This window comes from Oncorhynchus keta, chromosome 13 (assembly GCF_023373465.1).
Source record: "Oncorhynchus keta strain PuntledgeMale-10-30-2019 chromosome 13, Oket_V2, whole genome shotgun sequence".
Classification (NCBI taxonomy): Eukaryota; Metazoa; Chordata; class Actinopteri; order Salmoniformes; family Salmonidae; genus Oncorhynchus; species Oncorhynchus keta.
The window spans coordinates 24,349,097-24,376,161 of record NC_068433.1 but is presented as its reverse complement, the minus strand read 5'-3'; the positions used below and the strand labels follow the sequence as shown (position 1 = coordinate 24,376,161).

The window sequence follows — 27,065 nt, the reverse complement described above, 5'->3', positions numbered from 1 at the left end:
AATGGCCAGAGCATAGGGAAGAAAGTTGTCTGGTCACAGTCAATACGGCTCAGAGCTTCAGGTCTCTTTGGGCCAAATCAAAACATGTGTCCTCCTGCTTGTGTATGTTCAACAACTGAATCCAGAACCTGTAACTAACTCTTAAGCGGCCTTTTTAATTTGACCAGACAAGTCGGCTAAGAACAAATTCTTATTTACAATGACAGCCTAGGAACAGTGGGTTAACTGCCTTGTTCAGGGGCAGAACGACAGATTTTTAGCTTGGGGATTTGATCTACCAACCTTTGAGTTACTGGCCCAACACTCCAAGCAATAGGCTACGTGCCACGTCAATGGGTAGTGGGTAGTCCAAATCCATTGCATTTAAAACTGTACCTATGGGAGAGTGACTGTAGGGAGGATTAGTAGTGCACTATATGGGGAAAAGGGTGCCATTTGTGATACAACCTGTGAATATCTGATATCTCAAGATCTTAAATAACTTTCATGAGAACAAACTTTCAACCAGAAAAAAAAGGGAGAAAAATGGAGAAAAGCATCTAGGAACATAAAGTGCTTTATATCAAAGTTAAATTAATGGAAACCAAACAATGGATGAGTCTTGTGCACGGGAGAGTGTCTGGGAGGGAATAGCCAAATACCTGTTAAATAATAACAACAAGAGAAGGGAAAAAGAAGCAACTGGCTTTGAAAGTACCAATCTGAGAAAACATTTACATTAAAAACCGTTAAAAAGCATTGACGCGTACTGCATCCTGTGTGTGTTGACCTATCAGAACATCACACACAGAGAGAGTTCCATGAGATAAGGAGAAGTATTGATATGGACCGGTTAGGTAGGAATTGTCTGTCTGTCTGTGTCTGTGTGTCTGTGCACCAAACCTAGGTGATCAACATTCAACCACAAGAGAATGAGTGGTGAATACCAGGTGATGCGGTAGTATACGTACCGGATAGATGGGTTGCATTTTATGTACACTAAAAACAAATACAAATCCCCCACCCCCCCATCATGATAAACCCTTTTGTGTTCCAAAACATTCTGAGATTATCTGAACGGGGGTCATCAGGTTGACCTCGAATTTACTCCAGTTAATTGTACGACAAAACAACGTGAGGGTGTAGCGCAGAGCAGAGATGAAGCTAACAGCGCTATCGCTAACCCATTACTTTGGAGAGGACATATCCCCAGTACCTTTTCTTTTTATATTTCTTAGCATGGACTTGACCTAAGACTAGATTTAGTTTACACACCATTTGTCCACATTTTAAAACACACACAGAACCAACCAAATAAAGAATTTACAGGAATCAGTGTTGGACACTATACAATACGAACTAATATTAGAAACTGCTAAAGTGTATGATTATTTGACTTAGAACGTTCTGGCAGAAAGCTGCCACACATGATGATTTTGCTGGGAAGTATGTAATGTATTGAAGGGGTAACTGGTTGCACTCCTTGTAATGTAATCTATAGACAATATTTAGTAGCAAGTAGCTGGAGAACAGGTGGGTACAGGGTGCAACCAATGACAACACGGCTGCGCAAGGATAGCCCTGCTCCTTCTGAGGTGCACCTCCACCCAGCTGTCTGTCTGTCCATCCTTGTCAGTCAATCTTGGACAATGATGTTGGTGATCCAACCAACGACGGACAACAATGTTGGTGTGTGGATAGGTGGTGGTAGACCGGATGGAGGGAGAGAGGGGGGAGTCATCCTAACCCCATCCCAAAACCCCAAGTAGCCGCCCCTTAGGAAACTGTCTTCTTCCCAGTCAGATCGCCATCCTTGGAGATCCTGTCCAGCCGCATGTAGGGTTCGAACGCAGAGGATCCGCACCCATACCCGGATGCCAGTTCATGATGAGCACCCCCTAGCAGTGGCATGGAGAAGCACAGTGAGTGCGACGGCGGCATGCCCAGACGCGACGAGGGCGGAGTCCCACCCAGGGAGGGCAACGACAGCCCGAAAGTCCCGCCCATCCCATGAACGCCATTTCTCGGTGGTGTGCTGCTACCCGGCGAGGAGGAGCCTCCGGGGCTGCCTAAAAGAGAGCCGTTTCCTGGGTGGTGGGTGCCCAGTAGGGGGTTGGGGGGCTGGGCGGAGAGGAGGCGCCCCTGCTCAAGGAGGCGCAGGATGTTACAGGTGGCCAGCGACTCGGAGGTGGAGGAGGAGCGCTTGTCAGAGTCTTTGGTTGTGTCTTTCTTCTGCTTGGTACGACGGTTCTGAAACCACACTTTGACCTGGAAAGACAGAAGAAGGGAGAGAAATGCTAAAGGGTTAAAACATGGTTTTATTAATGAAATGGTTTGGTTCACTAAAACAGCTGACAACAGGGTAAATAATAACTCTTACTTTTGTCCCGTTAAAACCACACAAACACATTTATATTTTTTCACTTATCCAGAGCAGTTGGGGTTAAGGGCCTTGCTCAAGGGAACATTGACACATTTTGTACCTAGTTGGCTGAGGGATTCAAATCAGCGACCTTTTGGTTACTGGCTCAAAGCTCTTAACTGCTAGGCCGCCCCAGACTCTTTCTCACCGATCATCTTAGCCATCACTGGATTTCAGTTAATTCTGTTCATGAAACTTTAATCCAGAAGTTGTAAAAAGATCACATTTTCAAGGGAGTCTTTGTCAAAAAGGCAGCTCCAAATTGAGAGAGTTACCAAGGACATTACTAAAAGGCTTTCAGTGGAGGCTAAGGTAAAGCACATGATATGCCCACAGTATGCACACGTTGGTGACACACAATACAAAAGTGCCTCGCCATCCATACACCCACAGACACAAGCATCATACATACAAAGGCAATCCCAAGTACACCTCATTGGATCAACACTGTTGTTTTCCTGACTGGGTTTGACCACGATTGGATGGTTTTACCCTCATCTCTCTCACTAAGGTGCCTGATAGAGACTGGGGGGAGGAGTCCGTGTGCGATTGGAATGGAATGGGGACCTTGTCAGCCAGTGAAAGTTAGAGTTAGTGAATCTGATCTTTGCATGCCCTCACAAATGATTGGCCTTAATAGATTTCTGATTGTGCTGTGACTTGGAGGTGGTCTATGCTTAATTGTACAAACTTTTGAGTCACCCTCCTCCTGTGATTGGAGCATCCCCTAACTATGCTCTCTCTTTCGTTGCAGTTTTCGCCCTCTGCCTCCTTTATAACCTGGAGCAGGAACACAAGACGCAGGCTGTCGGTCCAAGCAGCGAAGGTCTGAGCTGCAGCGCTCTGGTCGGAGCCAATTCTTTGAGCCAATTTATGTTTAATCCGAAAATGTGGTCGGAGGCGCTTTATGGATGGTGTGACGCAGGCCTGATGCTCTATGCCACGTCGCCGTCCGCCTCTCAAATGTTGTAACAATGCGGAGGGCTCCGTCTAGCTCCGCATTTGCATGGTAGGTGAGGGCGGGAGGTCCTGTATAAACACAAACTCACCTCCTTGACAACTTCCTTCACAACAGCTCGGCGAAGCGCAAGAAGTATGAATGCCCTGACTTTTGCAGAGACCATATCACAGCAAATTATATCACCGCGATTGTGGCGCCGCCAGGCAGCTGTTATTCATATTTTTGATCAAGTTTTGCCTGGTGAATTGTATTGCTCATGACACCATTCAATGGGTGACCTGTCATGAACCTGTGATTTGTTGTATAAGAATTTGCCCCAAACTTAACGCTTTGTATTCAGGATTAAAAGATCACGCAAACAGGAGGCATGTATTGGAATATTTGTATTCCCTTCACTGTCATTTGGGTTAATATTGTGGAGTAATTACAATGTTGCTGATCCATCCTCAGTTTTCTCATGATCAAAACCATTAAACTCTAGCTGTTTTAAAATCACCATCATTTCCTTCTTCTCCAGCAACTGAGTTAGGAAGGAGGCCTGTAATCTTTATAGTGACTGGGTATATTGATTCACCATCCAAATCCTAATGAATAACTTCACCGTGCTCAAAGGGATATTGAGTGTCTATGTTTTTATATTTACACATCTACCAATCGGTGCAAATCGTTGCGAGGCATTGAAAAACCTCCCTGGTGTTTGTGGTTGAATCTGTGCTTGAAATTCACAACTCTATTGAGGGATTTTACAGATAATTACATGTAGGATTTTTTAAATTTTTTTAATCATGTTAACAATTATTATTGAACATGCAACTCGTGCCATGGAGGAGATCTTCGTGGGCTATACTCAGCCTTGTCTCAGGGTAGTAAGTTGGTATGTTGACATCCCCCACAGTGTCTCCTGATCCTCCCCCCTCAGCCTCCAGTATCTATACTATAATAGTCTATGTGCTGGGGACAGTCTGTTATATCTGGTGTAATTCTCCTGTCTTATCTGGCGTCCTGTGTAAATTTAAGTATGCTCCCTCTAATTCTCTCTCTCTCTCACCAGTCTAGGCGCCAACAGTGAAGAGGCGACTCCGGGATGCTGGCCTTCCAGGCAGTTCCTCTGTCCAGTTTCTGTTCTTTTGCCCATCTTAATCTTTTCTTTTTATTGGCCAGACTGAGATATGGCTTTTTCTTTGCAACTCTGCCTAGACGGCCAGGATCCTGGAGTCGCCTCTTGACTGGTGTTTTGTGGGTACTATTTAATGAAGCTGCCAGTTGAGGACTTGAGGCATCTGTTTCTCAAACTAGACACTAATGTACTTGTCCTCTTGCTCAGTTGTGCACCGGGGCCTCCCACTCCTCTTTCTATTCTGGTTAGAGCCAGTTTGCGCTGTTCTGTGAAGGGAGTAGTACACAGTGTTGTAGGAGATCTTCAATTTCTTTACAATTTCTCACATGGAATAGCCTTCATTCCTCAGAACAAGAATAGACTGACGGGTTTCAGAAGAAAGGTTTTGAGCCTGTATTCGAGCCCACATGCTGATGCTCCAGATACTCAACTACTCTAAAGAAGGCCAGTTTTATTGCTTCTTTAATCAGAACAGTTTTCAAATGATCAATTAGGCTTTCAAAATTATAAACTTGGATTAGCTAACACAACATGCCATTGGAACACAGGAGTGATGGTTGCTGACAATGGGCCTCTGTACGCCTATGTAGATATTCCATAAAAAATCTGCAGTTTCCAGCTACAATAGTCATTTACAACATTAACAATGTCTACACTGTATTTCTGATCAATTTGGTGTTATATTAATGGACAGAAAATTGCTTTTCATTCAAAAACAAGAACATTTGTAAGTGACCTCAAACTTTTGAACGGTAGTGTATACATCTTTATTATTATTTTTAGAATTAAGCTTAATGATTATGGCTCTAGATTGCAGGGAAAAAAACTGTTTCAGGTATTTGAAAAATGCTAAATTCTCCGACCCCACAGCCATCCTCATACGTTCTGCCCCCCTCAGATTTTTGGGGTACATGACACCCCTGCATAGTATTCACATGCTCTGCGACCATCAACGCATCGCCTGTTTATTTTGACAACCCTGCTATCTAATCCAGCTAAAAAGGGGATATGGCCATTGGTACAGCAGACTGAGCACCAAGCGGCTTCCATTTTGCAGCTAGACACCATAAAGTGTTCATGTAATATTATTAACGTTTCACAACAATTTGCTGATTTGACAGTCAGGCAGAATAATGTAAGGATGTGGCTTTGAACATGCCATCTCTCAAGTCAGTGCACACGCCGTATAGCCTAGCCTACACACGGAGGAGGGGCTATCGTGGGTTGCGTTCCAATGGCAACCTACTCCTTATATAGTGCACTAGAGAATAGGGTTCCATTTGGAAAGCATCAATGATGAATAGGACCTAGGGAACCGAAATGATTAGCAGCAGCATGGCAAGTACAGGACACACACACACAACACAATACGACCAAGAGCTGAGCTGCTGCATTCACATCACACACAGCAGTCACAGAGAGGTCATATGTATATAAAACATGCAACCGATGGCAACCACAGGACAGAAACCTCCCCAGTCCCCACCACAACTCTCTCTTTAACATTTACTCACAGACATAATCTCTGGTAACCTTGAAGAGAGAGGGGAAAGTATTCAGACACTCTAGGAGGAGGACAACGGAGGTAGAATCAAGAAAAACATTAACTCGGTTAAAGAGTCTGACTGGACAGATGAAAGCTATATGATAGAACTGTTGTTTACGGGGTTGGGGTTCATTCCATTTCAATTCAGGAAGTAAACTGAAATTCCAATTCTCTTCAATGCCTTTCAAATCAGGAAAGTGTGGAATTGGAATTCAGTTACATTTCTAAATGGACCTGAAATGGAATTGACCACAACCCTGGATAAAACTGTTGTTTACACCTGTGGTCCTGGTGGTTAGTTAAGTCTCAGGACTTCAGGTCACTGTCGTCGCAGAGGTTCCATTAGTATGAGTATAACGAGATTGGGAAGGAATCTTCCCCCGCTGAGAAGGACACTGATGCCACATCTTAGAGTAAAGACCTGGGCCTCAATCCACATAGTCTCTGTCTTGACTTAACCCTCTTTATGTATATAGTGCATCTGCCTAAGCTAAAAACTACCACTTCCCACAGCAGGGTTTCTCAAACCAAAACCTCAGATGGAGTCTTGTGTCCCTAATGCCTCCCCATTGGGTGAAAACCCACAATCACCGCTCTCCGCCTCCTCGGTGGGGCGTGGCTTAGCCAGGGACTGAGATGCGGGGAGGCTGGAGGGAGCCGGGCCATTCATATCACAGTCGTCCGGTTGAGGAAAAACCCTGGGGTTTACAGGGGACTACTACGGGAGGGAGGGGGTGGGGGGGGGAATTATGAAAAGAGAAAGAAAACAAATCTCTACCCTCTCGTACAAATACACTATTGGAAATAAATCCATCCTAATGAGATCCAGGGTTCAGAGCTAGGGCAGAGATTACAGAGAGAGAGAGGGGGAGAGCTGGCCTGGCAATGACCTGGATTTGCCCTGCAGCTCTCCCGCTCCCCTCTGCTCTCTGCTCTGCTAGGGCACAGCCGGGGCACAGCCAGGGCAGAGCAAGGCTGGGCAGGGGTGGTTAGAACAGAGGTAGGAGAGGAGAGGATAGAGTAAAAGCAGAACATTCTGGATAGCTGGACTGCTACAGGGTAGTAGGCCTGTGTCCACTACTACACACTCCATCTCACAACACAAGGGTTAGAGTAGAGCAGGTAGGGCAAGACAGAGTGTGCAGGACAGAGCTGGATAGTCCTAAATCCACTAGTACTAAACACTGCCAAACCACAACAACGCGAGCAAAAAACAAGCAGGGATGGAGTGGTGTTAGTTTGAGCCACCTGCTAGGGCTAACTAACCCAGGGCAAAGGTCAACTGGGAGTCCATATGTGAGTCCACCGAACTGAAGCAGCTCAAGAGATGGATGTCACACTATTTACAGTCACATCAGCAACGCAACACCGGCTATACATGCAGACAGATAACCGGTGTCATGAATCGTTCTGATCGTGTCTAATGAAGACATCAAACCTACACATCAGAATGATTCATTAGAAAATGGAATGCTATAAAAATACATATATAAAGGATTAGGCTGGCCAAAATGTGGTAACACTTTTATCACCCTTTGTCTAGGATGACTTTGTTTCTAAGCCTCCATGTAGTTCTTATGAAGGCTTTATCAATGTCCTATAAAGCTACTAAAGGCTGTAGTTGTGACCCAATAATTGGGTGTACTAGTGAGAAGCTAGTTAATCTCTTAAAAGAGAGTCTGTGGGGTGGAAAAGCCTGGCTCCATTAAGCAGGACGGACACCTGCTGACAATATTTCGAACACTTTCTGTGACCCTGGAAGAGGCTCAATGTTCCCCCGTGACCCCGCTGATCCTACACATGTGATGAACATCAGACCGCCTGGCCTCGGTCTAGGTGTACAATGACTTTGTTTTCTATAGCAAAACTGTATGACCGTATGGCCCTTTTCTATAGGGAAACTCTATGGTAACAATGACTTTATTTCCTATAAGAATACTGTATGGTAGCAATTACAAAATGTTCTCTATGGACGGTACGGTAATATTGTACATGGGTGAATATGACAAATGTTCCTTTTCCTTCACAGCCCCTCTCTCTCCATCTCCAATCCCACGTTCTGTTCTAACACCTGGGACCTCATCCAAACATGGCCCCAGTTTCAATTTGTAACTCTTACCCCCTATATCTCCTACATCTCCTACATCTTCTACATCTTCTACATCGCCATCTTTTTCACCTTTTTTCACCTGCTCATCCTCTCGCCCTCGTGCCCTTGCTCCTTTGCCCTCATCCCTCCCTCCCTCAATCCCTCCTTTGCATTACTGAAACACATGTCCAGGCAGGTTCAGCCAAGGGTCGACCCCATCTTAGCCACTCACTGGTAGATGTAGCTCACTAATCCTCCTTAGCGCAAAAGCACTTGGGACTATTATTAGGCCCTCTGCTCCGCACTCGGTCCCCCTCCCCATCCCGCCCACCGCCCCAGCCCGGGGGTGGGCCAAGCCCTTCGTCCTAAGGTCCTATGATGTCGAGGTTTAGATAAACCAATTCGGCTTGTTGTTCTTCCTAATCCAATGAGATAATTGTGTTATGCTATTTCCCGGTGAATGAAATGAAGGACTTGCACGCATGCACACACACACATCCTTCAAAGATTGCACCAAAAGAATATACATTACGAAAGCGTTTTGGAGACACCAAACAATGGCTGTGTAAACGTTTTTGTGCAGATAATATCTCTGATGTATCGCAAAAAAATATCAGTTGTATCACAACGTTGTGTCAAATGTGTTGAACGTTAGTTTTACAACCTGAGACTGTACAAGGCCAGAGTAGGACATCAATCACTGTACATAAAATTCCTTAAACTCTTGATCACACTTTTAAAATAATGAATAGCCCGGCAATGAATAGACAATGCAACAACATTTGTAACTGGTTTAGGCCCACGTCTGTCTGTCTCCCTTCCTTCCTAAAAATGTGTCCTACTCTTTCAGCTTTTATACAATCCCTGCCTCTGTCTCGTCCCCTCTCTCATTCTCCTACATCTGTAGGACTACGTAATGCCCTGTGCCCTCCGTGCTCCAGACGACTAGCCAGACAATGTCTGGGAGTTACTGAGAACAATGCACAGCGAAAGACATTCAGATACACACACACACATACACTACATGGCCAAAAGTATGTGGACGTCCCTTCAAATGAGTGGATTTGTCTATTTCAGCCACCGCCGTTGCTATCAGGTGTATAAAATAGGGCACACCGCCATTCAATCACCCTAGACAAACATTGACAGTAGAATGGCCCCGTACTGAAGAGCTCAGTGACTTTCAACATGGCACCATCATTGGCTGTTGTGAAGTGGAAACGTCTAGGAGCAACAACGGCTGAGCCACGAAGTGGTAGACAACACAAGCTCAGAGAACGGGACCACTGAGTGCTGAAGCGCATATCACGTAAAAATCATCTGTCCTCAGTTGCAACACTCACTACCAAGCTCCAAACTGTCTCTGGAAGCAATGTCAGCAAAATTGCTGTTTGTCGAGAGCTTCATGAAATGGGTTTCCATGGCCGAGCAGCCGCATACAAGCCTAAGATCACCATGCGCAATGCTGGATTGATGTAAAGCTCGCCATCATTGAACTTTGGAGCAGTGGAAAAGCGTTCACTGGAGTGATGAATCATGTTTCACCATCTGGTCGTCCGACGGACAAATCTGGGTTTGGCAGATGCCAGGAGGACACTACCTGTCCCAATGCAAAGTGCCAACTGTAAAGTTTGGTGGAGGAGGAATAATTATCTGGGACTGTTTTTCATGGTTCGGACTAGGCCCTTTAGTTCCTTAAGGGAAATCTTAACGCTACAGCATACAATAACCTTTTAGACGATGATATGCTTCCAATTTAGTGTCAACAGTTTGGGTAAGGCCTTTCCCTGTTTCAGGATGACAATACCCATGTGGACAAAGTGGGGTCCATACAGAAATGGTTTGTCAAGATTGATGTAGAAGAACTTGACTGATCTGCACAGAGCCCTGACCTCAACCCCATTGAACACCTTTGGGATTAATTGGAATGCACACTGCGAGCCAGGCCTAATCGCCCAACATCCGTGCCCAACCTCACTTTTGGTCTTGTGCCTGAATGGAAGCAAGTCGCAGCAGCAATGTTCCAACATCTAGTGGAAAGCCTTCCCAAAAGAGTGGCAAAATCCATATTAATGCCCATGATTTTGGAATGAGATGTTCGACGAGCAGGTGTCCACATACTATGTACATACATACATACACACACAGAGAGACAGAGTCCGAGAGAGAAAGGAGAGAGAGACAGACACACACTCAGACCCCTGCTTTTTGCATCCTTGGTGATAGCACAAGGCAACCAATGAAAGTCCTGACAGCAAAGCAATAAATGAGTGACAACAGCACAGACTAGTATATGTGAAGAATCTCAGGTTTTTTTGTATTTTTCGTTTTTTAACCCTTTTTTCTCCCCAATTTCATGATATCTAATTGGCAGTCTTGTCCCATTGCGGCAACTCTTGTTTGAACTCGGGAGAGGTGAAAGTCAAGAGCCATGCGTTCCCCAAAATATTTCAAAAACTATAAGCATTGTACTTGGGACAAATCATTCACTAAACCCTAAACCTCAATTAAATATTGTAATAAATAATGTGGACATTGAGCAAGTTGAGGATACTAAACTGTTTGGTGTAACCCTGGATTGTAAACTGTCATGTTCTAAAAATATTGATACAATGGTATCTTAGATGGGGAGAAGCCTGTCCGTAAAAAAAGTGCTGCTCTGCTTTTTCAACAAAACAAGTCCTACAGGCCCTAGTTTTGTTGCACCTGGACTACTGTTCAATCCTGTTATCAGGTGCCACGAAAAGAGACTTAGGAAAATTGCAATTGGCTCAGAACAGGGCAGCACGGCTGGCCCTCGGATGTACACAGAGAGCTAACCTTAATAATAAGCAAGTCAATCTCTCCTGGCTCAAAGTGGAGGAGAGATTGACTTCAATCACTACTTGTATTTGTGAGAGGTATTGACATGTTGAATGCACCGAGCTGTATGTTTGAACTACTGGCACACAGCTCTGACACCCATGCATACCCCACAAGACATGCCAAAGGTCTCTTCACAAGTCCAGAACAGACTATGGGAGGTGCACGGTACTACAAAGAGTCATGACTACATGAAACTCTATTCCACATTAAGTAACGCATTAAAATTAGATTTCAAAAACAGATAAAAATACAGCGGGGGCTGTGAAGCAACAAAAAGCAAAGACACATGCATACAAACACGCGATAAGAAACGCACTATACACACATGTACACATAGATTTAGTGTTATAAATATATGGTAGTAGAGAAGAGGCCTGATGGGACACACTTAATGTGTTGTGAAATCTGTTATGATGATATTGATTTTTAAATAATTTTTGTTAATGTATTACAGCTTTTTTTTTTGCTGGACCCCAGGAAGAATCCGTAATAAATACAATTACACATGTGAAAATCCCAAAATGAGGTCATTAAAACTATATACCCTTCTTTAAATTATTGAATTGGAATTTCAGTTTGCTTCCTGGTTTGACTGCTTTCAACTCCAACTGACCCCAAAACCTGCTCTAGAAGCCCAACTGCTGCTGTTTCAAAAAAAAAAAAAAAGAGACACTGTACTACAGTATATATGGAAACTTTACATAGGCCCTGGCGTTATCCCTGGTCCGGTTATTCAACGTGGCTAGGGAAAACTCCTGGCCCCTGCACACATATGGCCACTCGTGTACCCGTGGTGCACTAAGACGGTTACTGTGGGTCGGGTCTAAAGAGCTGAGCTCCCCAGAAGGAGAAGTGACAGAGGGATGTTTGTCAGCAGAGAAGGTATTAGTAGGGATGTCTGTGTGTATAGGATTCGGACAAGCTGATGTTTCAAAACAGAGGTGTTATGCATCTTTTTTAATATGTCCTCGATCCTATCTCCTCACAGGGCTTTAGAAAGATTAGGATCAGATCCACTCTCTGGGACTCTGCTCTCTCTATCTCTGTCTGTCTGTCAGTCCCTCTGCCTCTGTATCTCTCTCTCGGTATCTCTCTCTCTCTCAAGCGTGAAGATCTAGGGTCAGTACAGCATAGAATAAATGAGCCCTTGTTTCGACAGTTTGTTTCCGGCATTTCATATCTCTGTCTTTATCTTACATTCAGTTCTGCAGAATACAGGGTTGGAGGTTGCATACCACTCTAGACATGATCAACAACACACACACAAGCACTGACTGTACTTCACACACAAGTCTCTAAAACAAACTTTGGTTGTGGATGTTTTCCAGCAGCTCAAACGGCCCATCTGATTGTGCATGTTAGCAAGCTTTGCTGCCTTGAAAGATCAAAATACACCCAAATGTTTGGCCATAGCTGCTCGCTAAATACATTTTGTCACTTAGCCTTCTACCACTTGTCCCAGCCCGGGATTAAACCAGTTTTAAACACCCCCTTCCACCATTAAATCCATGGCTTTTCCACGGATGGGCAGCAGAGAACAATATATTGATACATTGCAATGTAAGTAAAATGGTCTCTGGTAATGATAAACTGAGTTCGGATGGGAAGAGTGTTGGGTAGGTAAAGAGAGGTTTCTGGGCAGCTATATGCATAACTGTCTCATTTCCCAAAATCCAACCAATTTTGAACAATAAAATAACATAATAGTCAAGTTGAAATAACATGGAAACTATGTCGACGCAACTTCTTTATGTCCAAAGGGGTTGAGAGCCTGTCAGGTGACAGATTACGATATCATGTCATCATTTAAACAAGAGTAAAAAGATAAACCCTCATTCGCTTAAGTATTTTGTAAAACATAATTGTTTCAGTCTAGACCATCATTTCAGTCAGAGGGAAAAGTCATTTCAGTAAATGGTGCTAAAAGTGTTGTCCTACCAGATCCACCACTTACCAATAAGACATCTCCATTCCTCCTAGGGCCACCACCCACCAATAAGACATCTCCATTCCTCCTAGGGCCACCACCCACCAATAAGACATCTCTATTCCTCCTAGGACCACCACCCACCAATAAGACATCTCCATTCCTCCTAGGACCACCACCCACCAATAAGACATCTCCATTCCTCCTAGGGCCACCACCCACCAATAAGACATCTCCATTCCTTCTAGGACCACCACCCACCCATTAGACATCTCCATTCCTCCTAGGACCACCACCCACCAATAAGACATCTCCATTCCTCCTAGGACCACCACCCACCAATAAGACATCTCCATTCCTCCTAGGACCACCACCCACCAATAAGACATCTCCATTCCTCCTAGGACCACCACCCACCAATAAGACATCTCCATTCCTCCTAGGACCACCACCCACCAATAAGACATCTCCATTCCTCCTAGGGCCACCACCCACCAATAAGACATCTCCATTCCTCCTAGGACCACCACCCACCAATAAGACATCTCCATTCCTCCTAGGGCCACCACCCACCAATAAGACATCTCCATTCCTCCTAGGGCCACCACCCACCAATAAGACATCTCCATTCCTCCTAGGACCACCACCCACCAATAAGACATCTCCATTCCTCCTAGGACCACCACCCACCAATAAGACATCTCCATTCCTCCTAGGACCACCACCCACCAATAAGACATCTCCATTCCTCCTAGGGCCACCACCCACCAATAAGACATCTCCATTCCTCCTAGGGCCACCACCCACCAATAAGACATCTCCATTCCTCCTAGGGCCACCACCCACCAATAAGACATCTCCATTCCTCCTAGGGCCACCACCCACCAATAAGACATCTCCATTCCTCCTAGGGCCCCCACCCACCAATAAGACATCTCCATTCCTCCTAGGGCCACCACCCACCAATAAGACATCTCCATTCCTCCTAGGACCACCACCCACCAATAAGACATCTCCATTCCTCCTAGGGCCACCACCCACCCATTAGACATCTCCATTCCTCCTAGGGCCCCCACCCACCCATTAGACATCTCCATTCCTCCTAGGACCACCACCCACCAATAAGACATCTCCATTCCTCCTAGGGCCCCCACCCACCAATAAGACATCTCCATTCCTCCTCGGGCCACCACCCACCCATTAGACATCTCCATTCCTCCTAGGGCCACCACCCACCAATAAGACATCTCCATTCCTCCTAGGGCCACCACCCACCCATAAGACATCTCCATTCCTCACATTGTAGAATGTATAGCTTATGTACAGCCAAGTTCAAATTAAAAGGTAACATAATGAAAGTCATTAACATTTCTCGATGTGAAAGATAATCATTAGACCCTGTCTACTGTGTGTCTGAAATGGCACCCTATTTCGAATATAGTGCATTCTTTTTAAAACAGAGCCCTATGGGGTAGGGCCCCTTTATATAGGGAGTAAGGCGCTGTTTTGGGCACACTCTTAGACTATGGTGTTTTTCAAGCAAACTGAAAAAGCCTACTCGGTGGATTGATAGACGTAATTGAATCACGTTTAAATATTGGAGGAGAAAGCAAGTGGACGGGATGAAAGGGCTCCAAATTGTATGGAGGTATTAACCGAGGGTCAACCCAAAATATACTTGTAAGCTTAAAATGTAAAAACAAGGGTCTGAGAAAACAATTGACGAAAACCAAGCAAGCATAATTTTGGGATTCAGAATCAGAACCACCCAGAAATGTAATTTGAGTATTTTGCCAGCTGAGTAAAGTCAGTGCTGCTAAACCAAAAAAGAGGAGTCACAGTCATAGCAGCTATAGAAAAACCATTACCATGACTTTATCAATGTATCCCCTGATATCAATGTATCCCCTGATATAATATGAATTGTCATAATGGAGAGGTCTTTGAAACATAACTGGTGAAGTCAGTGGATGCTTCATGCTTCGCTGGTCTCATTCATCGTGTTTCAAACATGTTTTAGAATACTGATTTGAAAATGATGAGAAACTTTCACCAAAGCTCAAGTAACTCCTCTAACTGCTAAAGTAACCGGTCTCCTCCCCTACAGTGCCTGTGAACCAGCAGCGTTTAGCCTGCTAGGAAGGTGCACCTGGCGTAGGCGATACTTAGTAGCCGCGCAGACATCCCAAGACAACCTCCATAGCGTGCCAAGAGTGCGGGGCTCCCCGCCGCGTTACGCGGGAAGGGGGAGCCACCTGCTGGGCTCTGGGGAGAGGCGAGGTGTTTCCTGAGTGAGGGAGGATTTTACTTGAAATGTTATTCATCCCCTCTCAAATAGTTTGCTTTCATGAAGCTCGTGTCTCTTGGTGAACTCAAAGCTTTTACGCACAACTGGTCTGGATATTAACTTTGTTTTTACTGCGAAACTGTTTAGGTTGCCCAAAGCACATTGACACCTCATTGAATAAGTTGTCTTACATGAGGCTATATTATAAGGATGGCTTATTCATGTCATACCTATACCTAAACAAACCGTTTGATGTTTAGCCTATCACGTGAACGAACAGCAAAATAAGGACATTATCATATATCTTTCATGACATTTTGGCTAAATGTAAATGCAGCCTGTAGCTCGTTGCCTGTGGAATTTTGATAGTGACCAAACATATTCGAGTTACATCTTTGTCAACGCCTATATCCCGAAACACTAGCGCTTAGGAATCCGTCAACGTTGGAACAATAAACTATTCACGGGAATGACATCACATTCCCCATTGGAAAAAAACGTGTTTTCAAGTCATTTCAACAACAACCACAGCAACAACAAAAATGATTGAATGTGATGATGTTCGATTCAATTTGGAATGCTGATTGGATTTGCAAAAAGTCATCAATAAAGGCATTTCGTATAAGGGAATTTCGTATATTTTTCACTAAACTTTGAACGTAAATCCAATTAAGTGACATTTAGTTGTTGATTTCACATTGAATTCACGTTAGTTGGCAACTCAACCAAATGTAAATCAAACTAGATGTTGAACTGACGTCCGTGCCCAGTGAGTGCAATATCACAGGTCAACCCCCCAATGAGGTGTGCCTTTGATAAACTTAATAAACATGATAAAAACGACATGTTTTAAGCCCAATGAAGCCTTTCGTGACCGAGATTTCGTGCTGGTAACACGGAATATAAAATAGGCCTACCAATGTCTAAATTGAGCAATTTGAGCTATATGTTACAGCACAAAACATGCTTGGCTAAATTAGGCTACATGTTATTACGTTTTTGGATACACTAAGGTTCAGGCTTAGAGCCTATTACATTTACTCGATTACATTTTGATATTAGGCTATTATCTCTTGACAAATCAAGTAGGACCTAGTATAGCATTTGATGAATTCAATCATGTGTAATATCTACTTCATCCGATATTTTTTAATCGAAAGAAATCGACGAGAAAGTGTGCATTTAAATGTCTCGGTAGGCGCTAAGTGAATATATTGTTTGTTTGGATGCCAAAATAGACATGTTGACAATAGTAATAGGTGAACATCCTCTCCTCCAACTGGCCTATGAGGCTGCTTGGACACTACAGAATCAGAATGTTGTGGATACAATGTATTGCATGGTGCTGTAAAATGAACTTGACTCTGACTGGAAATATTTGGAGAGGATGAATACGAATGAGGTTGCCAAAACGCACTCAGGATTCAGAGTATATTTTTTTCCCCAAATGTGCATTTCAGTTCTCACCTCCTCCTGAAATTGAGGATAAAATCGTGTTTCTGACCATCAAAGTATAATGTTGCCTTTAGTTAAGCTGAGTTAGTACTATAAATTATTCATAAAAGCTATTATTACTACGCTCAATCGTACATTTCTTCTCAAATGGCAATGCTTTAAAACGCACTGTAAGTGGACCTGAAAACCAAATCACTGGTTTGACTCGTTTTAAAGCCTTGAGTACCAGCAACTCATAAAGATACAGCTAAGAGCCTCGAGGCCTACTCGAACAAAGTGAAAATATAAACTCTGAAATTGAACTTCACCGAAACATAAAAAGTGAAAGCTTTTAGAAATGACAGAATGATTAATCGCCTAATGTGGTTGTTCTTCGTTTTCGTTGATTAGGGCCTATATGCATATTTTCTCCTGGGACTATTCAATGTTGTAAATGATCAAAACAATCAAAGCAAAATATATTAGCAGACGAAGTTCACAATTTCAATGGACACAGCTTCAAGAAATTGCTCTAAAATGCTCCAACACCTTCTGGGTATTGTTTTTAATAGCCTCCAGATGAAATATTGTTTTGTTTTGACCTTTATTTATTTAACTAGGCAAGTCAGTAAATATCAAATTCTTATTTTCAATGACGGCCTAGGAACAGTGGGTTAACTGCCTTGTTCAGGGGCAGAACGACCGATTTTTACCTTCTCAGCTCGGGTATTCGATCTTGCAACCTTTCGGTTACTGTGCTAAATTATGACTGACAATATTGCCTATAGAAATATGTGATTATTATAGTTTTGAACAATCTGAAAGAATGTCTGGGTAAGCTGTATGACCTATAACCGATGTATTGCTGCCACCCAGTAACCTATATACCCCCATACGTTGTCTTTCCCCTAAAAAGTGGTCGAAATAGGCCCCTCCCACTGACAGCCACTACTATGCCCTGAAGAACATTGCATGAATGTGGCTGCTTGCGTCCCAAGAGTATTAGCTTGCTTTCCTCGTCTCGTCTCCTCTCCATCATTGCCATTGATCTGTAGCGGTTATCAATTCGCTGGACAAATGTCAATTTTTATCAGCTATGTTGGCTACAGCTAGCCTATGTGTACTTGTTCCGTTTTTGCTGTATCTATAGAATATGTGGATTTATGTGTAAATTCTTCGTTTAGATATTCTGCCTGTATAAATTCAGTTTTGTGGTTAGCGCCATTTCACCAGGTCAAAGTCCTGGTACATATAAATGTACGTGGCGAATAAAGGTGATTCTTAACAGTGGTCAGGGAGATGCAGTTTAACTGGAGGCTACTTGGTATTGGACACGGTCCTTTCGACAATATTTAACAAGTGGTTTCATTCACACGAACCCTTTCAATCTTTCATTTTCAGGAATGGATTTATGGACGACACATTGCGTTTAGCCTACATTTAGCCTACTAAATGTATTGTGGAAATTATGTTAACTTGACATGTAACTAGTTTAGTTATATAGACATAACTCGTATAATTGGATCAGAGGCAAAGTAATGCATCAGTTGACATAACAAATTAGGCCCTATTCTTTCACACCATGTTGTGTGTTATTCTCCATCCTTGCTCAATCATTCATGTGGAGGGCACTGGCTATAACAGCCTAGCCTACATCCATCCGTCCCTTGTTACTGTTGTCTAGACTACTGTTTGTTTTATAGGCTACAACCCACGGGTATCTACAACAAAAAAAGTTTAAATAACACAAAATACCTGTTATTATTATTAGGCTATTATTAGTATTGAATACTTACTGGAAAGCATCGAGGTGGTTATGTTGTTTGGCTTATTTACATGAGACGTCTGGCGATGGAGCTACTGTGAATTCCCGCTAAGAAAAGTCAGCACTGACAATATGGACTCATGGATAGAACCCAAGAATGGAGCCCTTGCGCAAATCCTAGCCTATATCATGATGACCATTGGAGTTTCCTAAAAAAGACATTGGTTATGATGTTAGATGTACACGTCGTGCTTTCTCCTTAGTAGATGCATCTCCGTGACAAAAGTTGGGTTTTGTAAAAACATCTGAGACATTATAGAATGTGACTGTGCACAGCGATGAGTTATCATGATAGCCTTCCTTTAAAAAAGCATACCTTTCAATCTAATATATAGGCCTACAATGGGGACTCAAGGTTACCTATACAAGTTGTCTTTATTGGCACAATAGGATATCAATATATTATCGATAACGCACCACTTCTGAAGAAATAGGCGTACACTGTCAAATGATGTATGTTTCTTACCTGTGTTTCGGACAGGTTCAGCTGCCTCGCCAGCTCAGTGCGCTCGCGGCCGACTACGTACTGGCAGCGCTGGAACTCCAGCTCGAGTCGGTAGAGCTGCTCGGCGGTGAATGATGTCCGCGTTCGTTTTGGCCTGTCGAGGTCCAGACCCTTTGGCAACACGATCTCCCGGATGGTGCCCTTGGCATCTGTGGATATACAGCCAGACACCTTGTGTGAAATGTCCCAAAGTCGTATTATAGTTGCACATACTGTAGTAGCCTACCAATGTCATTCTTTTTTGTACCGACCAGGAAGATAGTTAAACATTGTGCTCCTACGCAATATATATAATAATAATAATATATTGATGTGATCATTGTTTTTAGTATGAGGACATTGACATCTAGTTGTCTTCCTTGGAAATATAGGCTAGTCAAGTTTGTAGTAAAAAAATAAATAAAAGGGGAAGAAGTGATAGATGGATAATATATTGTAAGAATCACAACATCCCTAAATAAAACTCAATGCACCTTACAGAGATAACAGGCATATAAGTTCGTTAGATAGATAGATATTACGCGTAAAATGCCTTAGAATAGTTCTTCCATATTTTCAACTGAGAGTAGGCTATGGTCCTATAGTGTGCTGCAGTATGTAATTGGCCTAGAATCCACCCTAGAATCCACCCTGGAGAATATAGTGTGCTGCAGTATGTAATGAACTGGACATAAGGTATACCATTTAAAAAAAAAAAACGTTTTATTGGAGAATAGGCTACCTCTGAGTTTCACACATTCACCATAGTAGCTTGCTTTTTTTTGCCGTGTTTGGGGAATATTCTCAAAAAGTTATAGCCAGAACAATGAGAACTGAAAGATACTTCCCTATCCCATTATTAAATTATAGGCCTACCGGTACGTAATTGTCTGTCTCAGCGCAAGTAGGCCTACATTTTTGGAGAGCATGTTCTCAGAGTTATATTTCAAATTAAACCTCTGCATTTGCCATGAGTCCTAGAATCCACCCTGGAGTATATAGTGTAACCGGCTAGTTGACGCATCAGTACACAACGTTAAATATAGCAATTTATGGGACAACGTGAAATCGTTTTGTTCAGTAAAAACATCATGAAATGTGTTTTTATATACAAGTATGGAATATGCCTAAGATGCTATTTATGCAATACCAAAAACCTATTAAGTGCAAAACATATAGACTAACCAAGCTGGGTCCTACCATAAAATAAATATGTCAAAAGAGCAGTAGCCTAGATCTGTCGAATCATGTGGCGTCTAAATATCTTTCAATTCCTCAGCAAAACTTACATTTAATTAAAGTTATAGAAGATATAACAACTCTGAATTTCTTGAAATAATAGAACATTATATAGGCGTACTGCATCATGCGTAACCACCGTATACTATTTGAAGGATTGTAGGCTATACGTAGGGTTTATGTGGTTCGGTTCATCCACATAGGCCCTACAGCCAATATATTGCACATTTCATAAGGAAATAGCATCTATAGGGCCTATACGGCGCGGTCTCTGTGTAGAGCTTGTCTACCTTCCATGCAAGCATCCATGGTATTAGCACGAGCTATAGAGACCCGTTCCAACATTGTGCATATTTATCATTTCTAACTAAACATCTACTCATTCATAATACCCAATATTAAAATCATCAAAATGTACAACTTTGCAGCAGGGCCTTTCAAACGGTTTGCACGCACATCGGGACTTTGCACATAGACAGACCGCCTGACCTTTCTCTGACCTCGGCTTCTCAAGCGGTACCTATAGCGCATTCAATCATCAGCTTAAAAAAAAAAATAGTGACACCGGGTATTGCGAGCTTGGTGTCCCGAGCAACTCTGCCAAAAACGCTCAACTCGCCCTCACCACATCTAATCAATCTCGGTCTACCGCCGAGGCCGTTCACTTCTACAATTACCGGGCTTTCTGTTCAGATTCAGCCCCGGGGCACGCGCAATGAATTCAATTATGTAGACCTTTCTAGGTGATGTGTGTGATTATCGTTGTTCAAATGAAAGGTTAATTTATACATTTGGTGAAAATCAAATGTGCACAAATAGGGGGGTAGCTGTTTTTTGTAAGAAGATAATATTAATTTATCAGTGTTTTTGTGGGCTAATAGTTTGGTGATTATAACTGATATATGGTGTTACGGTATCCATGACAAATATTCACTCACATTGGTGTGAAATCTATCCGGGTAAGGGGCATGGATATGCTATTTTAGAAATAAGTGGTCAACTTGAATATTATGAATAGGCCAACAAGTTCAAACGCTTCAAAACTAAAATGTTTTTTTTCTGCTCATTATGACTATTTACTTAGAAAGCCAAATTCATAATTGTGATATTATCTCACTAAGGATTAAACAACAAACAACAAATGCATTACTTTAGGGTTTGTTGACATTGACATTGTAATGCATTTTACAGCCCTGACTAAAGAGCAGTGCAAAGAGACGTCATTACGCTCTGAACAAAACTAATTGAGTTGCATTAAATTAATTTCTATTCTAAGTCAGTCAGTCACATAGCCTATAACTACTATAGCCTATTTGACATGCAATAAGTATTTTATGTCATTTTGCACACACCTTTAACAATTTCACATGTTTTACAAACTGTTTTTTCTTTTACAAACTGTTTCTTCTTTTTATTTTCTGAAAATGCATACTCCTGGAACTATTTTACTATATTTTAATACGCATTAGGAAGGTAATTAGTAATTTAACAAATAAGGCATGGTGTTGTTTTGTTATGAGAAAGGAATGTTGTTGACGGATCCCCCCACAATGATTATTGTCATAATTTACTACAAACTATTGAAACATTATTGTCATCATGGCGCATACACTTCCAAGATTTTTGGACATGGTGAAATAAACTATGGAGATATCAGTTGTGTGACTCATGCATAGAGTAGGCCACTAATTACACAATTATATATTTGGAAATTGAAAATAGTAAATTGTGTTTTGTTTCATTCTCAACACATTGTTTTTTAAGAAGTTGTAGATCATAAGAACCACAATATATAAATATATATACACAGAATAGTTAAAATAACTATTAAGTTAGTCTACACATTTTGGAGAATTCCATCCAAAGATGGCAATAGGGCTAGAAAGGTGGGGCTCAATTTATTTTAATCAAAGAGAGCATGGACAACATATTGCTTAATTTTGAGTAATAATCCCTTAACTCAAACAAAGATAAAAACGAATAAACCCACACAGAAGTACACATGATGGTTTGTGTGTTTTTTTAAAAAGTAGTTTGTTTGCCAATAATTACTTATAATTTGTTGATTCATATAGTACAAAGCAGCTACATGTTATCATCATCTCTAAACTCTACTGTACATTTTAATCTCAGATGTTCATCATTTTCATTCAAATTTCGTTAGAATTTTTTTCTTCTTCTAAGTATAGCAAATTTGTTTCAAAAAGGTATCAGGAGCCAGAATATAGGCTAGCTATATATTCATTTTGTATATTGGACATATATAGTATTATATCTTCATCTGCATATGAAATACCTTCTTTGATTGTATTTACAATAAATCACTGCAACTATTTGTTTATTTGTAAGCGTAAAAGTATTATAGTAGAAGTAGCAGTGTAGTAACATGGCCTAGTAACCTAGTAGTAGTCGTTGTTGTAGAATTAGGCTATTAGTAGTTGTGATTGCAATAGTGGTATATTTGCAAATTCATTACATATATTAAATGAATTTAATGGAAATTCTCAAATATTAAGAATTATAAACACCTGGTTTTGTTCAGTAACGTATGCAAGACAATATGTGCCCTCTTTTTGCAATATAGATAACAATTTTCGCCACAACAATAAAAAAATCATATTTCGTTACTAACCTCGAACTAAAATCCTCCGGCAGTAGTCTGGGTCCACTCCTAAAAGTTTATCATGTCCGTCTTCACTGGAGGAGGTCGGGGTGGAAGCCGATGTACCCGGGGTATCGGTTGTGCTCTGCACCGGCGACCTGCCCCCAAGTTCGGTATGGCATTTGTTTATCCGGTCACGGCACTGAGAGTTGGATCCAAGGCGGTGGTTGTTGCGATCCTCGGCGATCTCATCGCCCATATTCGTGGCTTGATCGAACATCGATTTGAATATTGGTGTATAGATCTTCTGTATTCTTCACCTCGCTATTGGGCAGTTATTGCTACTCGTTGCACCTTTAAGTCATTTGCAATAGTTCTCTTCAGCTGTGGTGAGGCAGACCATGCCCCAGAGTAGATCCAGTTAAAAAACAGAACCCGCCACGCCGACCTGGGATGGAACCGAGCTGCACTGCAAGTGTCTCGGCATGTTTCAGCACTATCTTGCGATCCGAAGTACAGGAGAGAGATCGTGAATGGTGGTGAGAATGAGGGGGCCCTTTGGACAAGCCTAGGGTCCCTCCTCAGCTATAGGACCGCGCTAAATCTAACATGCATGTTGTACGTACAGTAAGTGTATAGTCTACAAGGGGAGACCAGATCTATGACCAAAGAAGCTGGGAGGTGCTACACTTGCTCACCCACATATAAATACAATGAAAGACGAGCGCGTAACCAGCAGAGGAACAGTCTCAGCCTCTGTACAGCACAGTCAGTTCACTCTCTGCATTCAGGAAATGACATTTTTTTGTCCTATAAACCTTGCACCCCTGAGCATGGGCTTGAAATCAGTTAATTTACCACCGTTTGAGTTGTTGGTTTCGGTGGAGCTGTCTTGGCGTGGTCACGGATGTTGGGTTGTTGGTGGTCTGCTCGGGGTCTTCTTCCTTTGGAGAGCGCAATAATGTATGTGTAGAGAATGTTGAGGAGGGGCGTTCAAACAGGGGAAAGGGTCACATACGGACGGGACGGTGAGGCATAACGAACCAAGCGAGGCTTGACCGAGCCATTAACTTGGTGGCGATAGTTTTGCTTTGTCTTGACGGTGTGACAGTCATATGGACAATACGGTTGTGGCAGGGTGCACTTTAAAGAGGTTGTCACCAGCAACGTAATATCCGGTTTGCTCGTCTTTGATTGGTAAACCGACAGATCAGTCCGTGTACGTTCCAAGAAGTGTATAAGGCCGAAGAACCCTTCACTGTAAAAAAATATATATACATAAATATTATTATTATTGAGTAACTGGTTCCACCGCCTTTTTTGTTTACTCAACACTTCGGTCCAATTGTTAACTGAACCTAAAAAAATATTTGGCCCAACTTTAGAAAATGTAGGCAAAAATTAAATAAACTTAAAATATGTTTTCTCAAATTGTATCATATGTTCATTCGACTAGAAATTATTATTTGGGCATTACCTAAAAAAAGGCTGTGGAACTAATTACACAAACACAGTGCTTTGACATACAATGTTTTCAATTTACATATTTGACACAAGTTAACAAAGGCTACATGATTACATTGTGCATGTTCATTTATACAGTAATGAATATTAAACATGTTCTTACCTGGATTTGAACTCAACCTCTTGGTTCACTCCAATCTTCCTGCTTATGCCACCATGTCTGTGTTAATTACTGATTTAATGTATATTGTTACATTTTGCACTTCAAAGTAATATGCCCCACAAGCACTGGACAACAATACAGGAAACCCCCCAGATTGGTGAAATAAGTAAATCAAATCAATGAGAGAATAGTCAGATTAACTGAGAATTGACACGCACATTGTGGCAGCGCAGGAAGATCGGAATGGCATGAACTAAGAGTTCAAATCCCAGGAGAGGACATGTTAGATAATAGTTACTGTACAACATAATCATACATGTCAAATATGTAAGTTGGAAACATTGTTTGTTAAAAGCACTGTGTGTGTAACTAGTTCCATACATTTACTTAGGTAAGATGCTAAAATAATAATTTACAGCTCAATGAACATAGGAGACAAGTTGAGCAAACGCATCACTTTTTGACTGAATTTTTGCCTACGTTCGATCAAGTTGTTCATCTAACAGTTGGACTGAAAAGGTGAGTAAAAAAAAGGCTGTGAAACCCGCTACTGAATAATAATTAGTTGAAACAACTAGATTTGTATTTATTTATTAAGTTTAACAGTGTGCTTTTTATTCTAATAATATAATAAACAATGGAACACTATAGACATTTTTCCAAACTAGTTTAAACTTCATTACAAAAACACATATCACGAAACTACTCGAAGCCTGGAATAGTCAATGGATGCAATGAGTTCGGTAAACCACGGTAGGCAATTTTGCCCTTATTTTGAGAGGAAAATCATGAAATTCCCTTCTACACATCTGCAATGTATGGAAGCTTGTTCCCGCCAACAAAAAACCCCAACGAACTATGAGATAGTAAGTCAGAGTAATGAGTCATACTTATGAGATAGTAAGCTGTTATTATGAGATGGTAAGACATTATGAGATATGAAAGTCATAATTATGAGATAGTGTCTCATTATTCAGATTTCTATCTCATAATTATGACTTTCATATCTCGTAATAACTTACCATCTCATAATAATGACTTAAGTATCTCATAATGATATTATTTTTTTTGTGTGTGTCAGAAACGGGCTTCCATCGTATGGGCATTCCAAGAAAACAAAAAAATAGAGCATGCTTAGAGTTTAGGGAATGTTTGATAGGCCAATTACAGACCAAGTTGGTGTATAATGCACATATCCTACTAATAGGATAATAACATAGCTAAAACGTCAATGATAAAACAGAAGTGGCCTATACACTCTTAGAACAATGGGGTTCCAAAGGGTTCTTTGGCTGTCCCCATAGGAGAACCCTTTTTGTTCAAGATAGAAGTATTTTGGGTTCCATGTAGAACCATCTGTGGAAGGGTTCTACATGGAACCCAAAAGGGTTCTTCTATTGGGACAGTCGATGAACCCTTTTCGGTTCCAGATAGCACATTTTTTTTTCGAAGAGTGGAGCCTAGGTTACATTTAGCTGTTCACTAGAAAGGACGTGGCCATTAGGTTCACTTGCTTAGATCTATAGTCTACCTACACAGCCAAAATTTCTGTAACAAAAATGCATCTATTTGGTTACACAACACATTTTGCACAACTCCTTGGACAAGACATTTGATGGGAATATATAATTTTGTCAACTAAGAGTTCCAACTGAAAGTTGCAAGAGTGTATAAAAAAAGAGACTTCAATATTGAAAAGTAGAAATACTTTACTGGATGGCTTCATTTAAAGTTCATATTGTTATTGATTTCCAAACCGCAGGCCTATAGGCTATAACCACAGTTCTTCAGAAACACATTAACTTCGCAAAATTATTTAGCCTTGTTCCATCTGCCCATTAGGCCTAATATAATACAAAAACGTGAACTACCTCGCTCAAATTCACATTGAATAGCCATTGAAATTTCCCTATTGAAAAGGCTTTTAGTTAATTCGAGTTAATTGAATGCCTAAACCGTTGTTATGACTGCGCAGTAGGCCTAATTGTGGCTGTTGCTAATTGTAACTGGGAACAACTGCAATGTGATTGTCTGTCTGTTGTAGGCCTACACAATTATAAAGCAAAAAACATCCACATTGTAAATGATTGGGATTACATAATAACAGTTTTGCCAGGTAGGAAGATGCTAATTATTCAAATTGCTCATTATTCGTTTCAGATGTTGTAATCTGTCAATGCGTTGAATGGACCTGACAATCAGATCCTCCACTCAGCAGCAAGACAAGAGACGACTGATTGCCACAACAGCTCTGTGTGAGGGAGTATAAACCACACGCACACATGCACAAAATGTGTTTTGGTTATAATCATATACACCCTTCCACAAGCGCAATCCCTCTTCCCTAGCCATCACACGTGATGAACTATACAACTATTCAAAATGCACCACAAGTTTTCAAAATGTAAAATAGTATCAGCACTTACCCATTTCCAATCATAGTTTTTCCCTTTCCATTTTCACTGCAAATAACGTCTTAAATTGAACATCCAATATTTTACCAGTCTTGTTGATACAACTGCGAAAGTCTATGGTTTCCCATGGGACCATAATTGTTTCAATCACAGAATGATATCTGTTGTGCACTGTATTTTAAGTGGAGGGTGTTGGGTTGATATGATCTTGTAAACTGACTCTCCTTTCTTACTTTCCCCTGTGGGG

At 41.7% G+C, this 27,065-nt stretch overlaps 1 protein-coding gene across 1 annotated transcript; it reads right to left on the bottom strand.

Annotated features, from left to right (window-relative positions):
* Window positions 1–542: 542 nt before the first annotated feature.
* On the bottom strand, window positions 543–23,873 carry vax2 (ventral anterior homeobox 2). The gene is made up of 3 exons (XM_035783756.1): window positions 22,808–23,873; window positions 18,919–19,106; window positions 543–2,247 (listed from the first exon to the last, which is right to left on the bottom strand). Exons 1-3 carry the CDS (start codon window positions 23,055–23,057, stop codon window positions 1,756–1,758), a joined length of 930 nt encoding a protein of 309 aa, XP_035639649.1. The 5' UTR covers window positions 23,058–23,873; the 3' UTR covers window positions 543–1,755.
* Between the last annotated feature and the right edge of the window lie 3,192 nt (window positions 23,874–27,065).

What these genes read in the sequence shown, in the direction of transcription:
- vax2 (XM_035783756.1), bottom strand. Translation starts at nt 23,057, where the DNA reads ATGTTCGATCAAGCCACGAATATGGGCGATGAGATCGCCGAGGATCGC. An exon ending in CCGGAGGATTTTAGTTCGAG is followed by an intron (nt 19,107 to 22,807) that starts GTTAGTAACGAA and finishes GTATATCCACAG; the next exon opens with ATGCCAAGGGCACCATCCGG. An exon ending in TGAACCTGTCCGAAACACAG is followed by an intron (nt 2,248 to 18,918) that starts GTAAGAAACATA and finishes CTGTCTTTCCAG; the next exon opens with GTCAAAGTGTGGTTTCAGAA.